The 7,826-nt window shown below is 42.2% G+C and overlaps 1 protein-coding gene across 1 annotated transcript; it reads left to right on the top strand.

The window, feature by feature from the left end:
• The first annotated feature begins 145 nt into the window (after positions 1–145).
• Positions 146–7,394, top strand: pank2 (pantothenate kinase 2). Its single transcript, XM_076749490.1, has 7 exons — positions 146–557; positions 1,054–1,406; positions 2,046–2,299; positions 3,513–3,689; positions 3,889–4,012; positions 4,916–5,041; positions 5,147–7,394. Exons 1-7 carry the CDS (start codon positions 347–349, stop codon positions 5,195–5,197), a joined length of 1,296 nt encoding a protein of 431 aa, XP_076605605.1. The 5' UTR covers positions 146–346; the 3' UTR covers positions 5,198–7,394.
• The last annotated feature ends 432 nt before the right edge of the window (positions 7,395–7,826 follow it).

The raw sequence follows: 7,826 nt of genomic DNA on the forward strand, positions 1-7,826 counted from the left end.
CTTGCTTCATCTTTGCCATTTATGCACACGTGGTGTTTTTTCAGTGTGACCAAAAACTGAAGAAAAATGTGACATCAGCCTCTTCTTATAAACTGTTTTCTGGCTGGCGGATTCGCACTCTGATTGGTTCCGGTGCCCCTCAATCACCTCCTGAGCACGCCCACCGCTGCCTTGACAGCGAACATAAAAAGGACATGTACCGCGGCCGAGTGCAACGACACAGCTACTTAGCTAGCTAATTAGCTAGCTGCTAGAGACTTGGACTAATTGTCCACGGAAGTCATTGAGGTTGTGCGGTTTAATTTATCACAAAATACAGCATATATGTAGCTAATTTGTCCTTTCAATGGCGTTCAATGGCCACCAACGCGACGATGAAACTATCGACGAAGACGAAACGCCCACGAAGCAGCCGCGGTCCGACAAGGAGATGCCTTGTTACAGGAACGAGCCCGACAATGAGGCATCCGCGTCCGCAGCAAGAGCCGCATCCGACCGGCGGACCTCCAACTCGACGGCGAGGCAGCGGATCGACTCCGTGAAGAAAACAAGGCCGCGTAGGTGTTTTACGTTGCTAGAGTGGGCTCAGAGTATTTACTGGGGAAGGCACCGTAGCATGTTTACAAAAATCAAAGGCGTTCCCCAGAAAAGACAGGCAGTGAAAATACAGATTTGGTACGAAAATCCTGCAAAGGGCCGTATGAATACCACAGAATAAATTGGAAATAGCTGCATAATTTGCGGTGGGGATGCTAAAACTGAGAAAGCCGTTTTGGCATTGCTATTACAATGTAATATCGGTGCGCTGTAATAGCAGCAGATAGCCAGAATCTATTTTGCAACAAGATGGCGTTCGCGGTACACACTGTACCGCTGCTCCTGTGGATGGAGCTGCTTGTCATTATGTCGGCCAACAATGAGACATCAGCTCCATTTATACGCCCAGTCTCAAAGCATTTAAATATGAATCTACATGATATTGTCATTCAGTGTACAATGATGATTAATAAACTTTTTTTTTCTTTTTTGCATATATTATCTCACATACTGCAGCGTTTCCCTGGTTTGGGATGGACATTGGAGGCACCCTGGTGAAGCTGGTGTACTTTGAGCCCAAAGACATCACAGCGGAGGAGGAGCAGGAAGAGGTGGAGAACCTCAAGAGCATCCGGCGCTACCTAACCTCCAACACTGCCTATGGTAAAACAGGCATCAGGGACGTGCACCTGGAGCTAAAGGACCTGACGCTGTGCGGCAGGACGGGCAACCTGCACTTCATCCGCTTCCCCACGCATGACCTGCCAGCCTTCCTGCAGATGGGCCGCAACAAGCACTTCTCAAGCCTCCACACCACCCTCTGCGCCACGGGAGGGGGGGCGTACAAGTTTGAGTCTGATTTCCGCACGGTGGGTCTGCAGTTGTTCTCTTCTGTTTGCTTTTGCAGGCTGGACAGGATGAAAAGAGGAGAGAGGATGTCATCACATGAGGTGGAAATTCATGTAATCATGGCAAAGCGGCCAGTGATGGAGAGCAACTAATATCCACGGCTAGTGAATTCCAGGACAAAAGGGCATTTTATTAGATGTCTAATTCTAAAAGTCTTCATGCAGTCATCAACAAATCAAAGAAAATAAAATTTCTGGCACATTGGTAAAATCACTTTTTTCCTTCTGGACCATGAGAAAGCATCGGTTAGTTAGTTTGGACAAAGTAAACAGTGATGACGATGAGATAAATCATCATTGTCGCATCATCTGCTGCTTCAAGTGTTATGTTTTTATTGAACTATGGGATGTACATTTGCCCAATTAGTTAATTTAGGCATGAAAACATCAATCTTGTGGTAAACATTCATCTCACTAGATGTTATTTTTCTATCTGTCTATCTTGGTTGGTGAGACATGTTGAATTTTAATAAAGGTTCCTGTTTTCTTACCCCCCTGCTTTCCCTCCTACCCCAGTTTCCTGTCTGTGTTCTCCTGACCACATCCCCTCAGTGATGTAATCCATATTCTCTTTCCTCTCACCAAAACAAAAAAAAAAAGATGGCAGACCTGCAGCTTCACAAGCTGGACGAGCTGGACTGTTTGATTCGGGGGGTGTTGTACATCGACTCGGTGGTGTCCAGCGGACCCTCAGAGTGCTACTACTTTGAAAACCCCACCGACCCCGACCGTTGCATCCAGAGGCCCTACACACTGGAGAACCCTTATCCTCTGCTGCTGGTCAACATAGGGTCTGGCGTCAGCATCCTGGCCGTCTACTCTGAGAGCAACTACAAACGAGTTACAGGGACCAGGTAATTATCAGTGATGGAGATTTACTGTGTGCTGGCTGGATGATACATCAGAAAGTGAGGAAGAAAGAATGACTCGAACTAGCAAGCTAACCACTGTGTTGTTTACTATTGCTTGTACTGCTCATTTGAAAGAGAGCACAAATATTTTTTTTTTTTACTATTTTCATCATTAATAGTGGTTAGAGACAGCAACTCCCATGACCCCATGGTACTTATTGACGTCATCAAACTTGGCCTTCATCGGACACTAACAACGATTCAAGATGCCGTTTGGAGGTCTGATAATGTTCTACAGTCTTTGAACAAGTTTAAGAAAGACAAAGACAATAAGAAAACCACCAAACTTTATGTTGAGTGCAGCATCATCATTTAAATATGTGGAGGTTTGCTTTTCTTGTCACAGGCCCCAAATAACCACATGCAGGCTGACGCCAGGCTAAAGTGAGGCAGGGATCCCTCTTGTGCCTTTGTGTGAAAAGTCGCACCATATTTATTTATTTGTTTTTGTTTAGCTGTCGGTTGAGGAAAAATGGTTCTTTGTTAGTTTGATTTGGGTTTAAAGTTAAAAAAAAAATGAGTCAAACTCACGGTTTTCCCTCCTCCTCGTCTCCTCTGGGTTATTTTTACATGTGGTTTCTCTGTCTGGTGGCTCTGAAAGGATCCTTGAGTGCTTAGTTCTGCCTCGACATAATGGCCCTTTGTGCTGAGAAGGAAACACTAGATGAGTGTGTTTGAATTGGGACTCTGTAAAATGTACATAACCTCTTTTAAAAGAGGTCAGTCTTACTGTTGCTATTTTTCTTTGTCCTCAAGTTTTAGACTCCAAGTGAGATTCCAAGTTACAATCTCTGCACCACCTAACAGTCAGTTTATATTCCAGACTGATTGATTTTACATTTCTACAGTGTTGAAGTCCTGATGAAACAGCATTTTGAGAGTATCAAGCTTCCATATCATGAAGTATTTCCTAGTGAAACAGAACAGACAGACTGGATGTAATGTTGGGAGAATTTGCTTTGAATGTTAAAAAAATTGAGAATGAGAACAAATATGGAGAAAGACAGTGATTCAGACTTGGATGCTCGCCTCCATTCAGTCATAGAAGACCACTTGCCCCCTTCAACACCTTCATCACCCTCGTTATTGAAACCGTCCATGTGTATCATTTCACCTCGACCTTAATAGTTAACCTTTCGTGTGTGTGTGTTTGCAGCCTTGGCGGTGGGACCTTCCTGGGCCTGTGTTGCCTGCTGACTGGCTGCTCTACTTTCGAGGAGGCTCTAGAAATGGCTTCTCAAGGGGAGAGCACCCGAGTGGACAAGCTGGTTCGGGACATCTATGGGGGAGACTATGAGAGGTTTGGGCTGCCAGGCTGGGCTGTAGCCTCAAGGTGCGGGTTTACAGCAGCGTTTTTTATTTTTAACCTGTAGGACAGGAGCCTGTTTTAAATGAGACAGGAAACCAGGACACTGCTAAATTTACTCTGATTCCTGTCCCAGGGTGGAAACAAGAAGCCTTGATATGCTGAATTTTAACAAACCTCTGAGGTATTTGTTTGTCTAATAATGTGTTTGTGTTTGATTTGGTAGTTTTGGCAACATGATGTCGAAGGAGAAGAGGGAGTCTGTGTCCAAAGAGGACCTGGCCAGGGCGACACTGGTCACCATCACGAATAACATCGGCTCCATCACCAGGATGTGTGCTCTCAATGAGGTTAGTGACGGGGGTGGGGGTCTAACTGTAACTGGAGAGAATTTTATTGCCGTCTGTGTTTGACTTGTAAAAAGAATCCAAGATGGATGGATGTTGGCGTCTCTGCTGGCCGTTTCCTCTTTGCGTTCAGCCTCTTTACGGTGCTGCCTTGTGGCGTCTTGATCAAGCAGCATTGTACAGGGCTATGAAGGCGTAGAGGAGGTAAGCTGCAGTGACCACGCGTCTCTCATGGCCCAGAGCAGGAGGCGCTCAACTCAGAAACCAGTGAAAGACACAAGAGGTCAGCAGTGATGAATGAGATTTGTTTGTTCAGCAGTCAAAGTAGCACATTTTAAAAACACAACCTTAATCAGTAGACCAATAAACGTAGATTTTATGGTTTTTAAATGTACAAATTTTGACCAAAATGCTCTACAGATGAGTTAGAAATGCAATTAAATCATTAAAATGAGAAAAAAATGCAAGCGTATTGCAGAGGAACACAGTAATCGTGTAAGCAGGACAGTTTTCCTTTATGTCTGTATGATTTATTAGCTGAGTCGTCTGTTTTATGGAAACCATAAATCGTTACTACACACACTGTCTGTAAGGCGGTGACATGTAGTGTGTTTTTGCTGACAAGAATGTTCTTTGCTGCTTTATTTCCAGTAAAATGCTGATGTGTTTGAGTACACCGTACATCTCAACTTTTTATGGCTTCTACTACTATTACTGTCTGTGCTGCAACGATAATAAGTACAAATTTACAAATAAGTAATATCACTTTCAGTGTTTTAAGAGAAAGTTTTACATCTAACTCAACAGATTTCCCAGTTTGACTCGTGGGTGATATTTGTCAGCTGTGCTTATACAGTTTGGAGATAATACACTTTGGTTTCATCCTCGTTCTCTTTTGTTTTTAAGAACATAGAGAGAGTGGTGTTTGTGGGCAACTTCCTCAGAGTGAACACGCTCTCCATGAAGCTGTTGGCCTACGCCATGGACTACTGGTCTAAAGGACAGCTCAAGGCACTCTTCCTCCAGCATGAGGTGAATAACTCCACCCCTTACTGACCTCAGATACCAAAAACTTGGTTTCATGCTTTGATGGGCTCAATGATTTCTAATTTAATGTTCTTTTCTTGTTTTTTGTAGGGTTACTTTGGTGCGGTTGGAGCCCTGCTGGAGCTTCTGCATCCATCCTAATCCGTCCAAACTACACCCAAAGAAGTACTTGTCAATCTGCTGCAAAGACCATTAGCACTTTAGTCTGTTCACAATGAATTCCACAGTGTTGTGCCACCTATCAGTCAGTTACTGCTCAGTTTTGAAGCTGTCCAAAAATTTGGAGGTCCTGTTACTTTTAAGTTAAGGTGCTTTGTAAAATGGTGGCTCCTAAACATTGATACACATCTGTTGTTGTGGTCAGTGGACAGAAGTGTGTGTCCTGTTCTCACCAAAGCTGTACGCAGCAAAGTCAACAGTCAACGCCCGCAGGACTTTTCAGAAACGAGCAAAGTTTGGGCTGAAACGTCTCAAGGAAATTCACCACAGTTGCCTGAAATACTGTAGGTCAAAAGTACTCGTCATCACGTAGTATTTTCTTGTGCACTGAACTTACCATTAGTGAGTATCAGGTCCTGGGCCAAATATTTGCAAGTACTTTGTAAGGTTTATTTTACGCTACGTAGGTACCAGGTGGATGGGAGTTTGTTCGATTGGACTATGTGAGTTTCTCTGCTTGAAAGATTGGATGAAAGATTTTAACAGAAAAGCTTCCTTCATCATTTTTTATTTGCTGTATTTAGGTTGTTGATTAATTGTTTGGCCTATAAAATATCAGAAAATAGTTAAAATTGCCCGACATTAGTGTCCAGAGCCAAAGATGTCTTAAAAGCACCAGAATTCTTGATGTGGTATCTAAACGCAAAAATTAACCGTCATATAAATCAAAGAAATGCAGGAAATCCTCATGTTTAACAAGCTGGAACCACCAATTTCTTTTGACATTATTGCCATTAATTATCTTTCTGTTTGTCGACTAATCCTTTCAGCTCTTCATACCCGTCGTTCTACAGGAACTCAGACAGCACTGGTTAACTTTACAAACATCATGGATGTTATCTGGAGAGCTGAGCTGATTGAACTCTACAGTTGAAAGTACTCCTTACAGATTCAGCTGTTGAGGTTCCTTCCTGTAGCGTGACTGATTGTTCTGTCAGGTGAGATATCTTCATAGCCCTCCTGTCATCTGCTAGTCTTAATAAGCTGAAACAAAACACTGAGAGTCATTTAAAACCACTTATTACTGTTTTATCTGCTATGAGCATTTGCTCATTGTCACCAGTTTGACTTTAAATGAGTTTGTGAATGGTATTTTTTTTTTTTTTTTAACAGTTGCTGCAACAAAAAACTACATTTCAGTTTCCATAATGGCTAAAAATGCAGATGGTCACCATTTCATCAGATTTTAACTCCCTAGCTGATTTTAGCAGCAGCACTCGTATCAGGAAATCTAGACAATCAGTTTTGAGGTTTGTGAGATTGTACTGTAACATATGAGTGATAAATTTAAGTCCCTTTCTGACCCCAAACCTCTGCCCTGCTGAAGTGCCCTTGAGCCACTGCATCCATTTCCTCATAGAGAGAAATCAGAGCGAGTTGAAAGCTATTGATGAATGTGAAAATGGATTCATGGAGGTTAAACTTTGGGCATTATATCCCTGAATTTTTCCGAGGTTCAAGAAAAGTTCTTTTGATGCAGAAACTTGATGCATACCTCCAGTGGAGGTTTTAAGTCCTGTGACCCCCCAAACCATTTCTGTCTTGTTGAGCGTGTTAAGTGTACACTTAAATATCAATGTTTTGAATTTAATCTACGTTTTGATCAGTCTGCTTGAGGCTTTTGTTCTAGAAGAGGACTTGAGAAAGGTAGAACTTGAAAAATGTTGAAGTGTATGTGTCTGATGTGTGTGTTATTCATTCCATCATTTCTTTTAATGCCTATCCGTCCCATTTCAATGTAATCTGTTTTTTTGGTAATCGGTCCATGAATGGATTACAGGGCCCATAATGAATCCTAATCTACCTAATGAAGGGGTTTGACTCCCAAAACAGTTGGAAACTCAGTGGTCACAGTTTTTCATGTCCGTTACTTGAGGAAATGTATCTGCAAGTTGTGTAAACAGCAAGTTCATTTTAAATGAAGTGCCTGTCATGCTTTTGTATAATATAAATTAATTTGTTTGGCAAAATGATTTAAAATGAGATGAACTGATGTAAATCTCAAGATGTCCGTCTTGTTAGCTTCTTCATTGCAAAGAAAACGTTGTACCTCTTTTGTAACAGAGAGATCACAAATTTCTTACTGCATTATCCCCATTAAATGCAAACGTTTCTTATCGTGGTGACTACTTTTTTTAACTTTTAATGGCAGCACTTGACGTTTGGAGAAATAAGTTAATTTGCTTTCTTATTGACAGCTGGATGAGAAGACTTATACCATTCCAACACTTGGAAAGTAAACGTGAAGCTACGGCTAATAGCTGGCTAACTTAGCTTAGCATAAAGACACAGGAAAAAGGCCGTTCCTGTCACTGGCACAGGTTGCCAGGAGATTCCAGGAAGTTACTGCTCCCGCCAAGAGATGATCAGTCCGTAAACCCGGAAAAGGGGGATTGTTGGGTTTTTTGTTTGTTTGTTTGTTTTTTTTTTTACATTTTTTACTGAGATTAAAGACGACATATAACGTGCTAACTACTAAATTCTAGAGGTACTTGTAGGCGGGTTTTGTTACCGTAGTTTGGACAGAGAAAGACTAGCTTTGTTTCCCGTC

This window comes from Chaetodon auriga, chromosome 14 (genome assembly GCF_051107435.1).
Source record: "Chaetodon auriga isolate fChaAug3 chromosome 14, fChaAug3.hap1, whole genome shotgun sequence".
NCBI classification, from domain to species: Eukaryota; Metazoa; Chordata; class Actinopteri; order Chaetodontiformes; family Chaetodontidae; genus Chaetodon; species Chaetodon auriga.

Excerpts from the sequence above, each read along its gene's own strand:
- pank2 (XM_076749490.1), top strand. The coding sequence starts at position 347 with ATGGCGTTCAATGGCCACCAACGCGACGATGAAACTATCGACGAAGAC. Across the intron at positions 558-1,053 it reads CGTGAAGAAAACAAGGCCGC|CGTTTCCCTGGTTTGGGATG; the intron begins GTAGGTGTTTTA and ends CACATACTGCAG. Across the intron at positions 5,042-5,146 it reads CACTCTTCCTCCAGCATGAG|GGTTACTTTGGTGCGGTTGG; the intron begins GTGAATAACTCC and ends TGTTTTTTGTAG.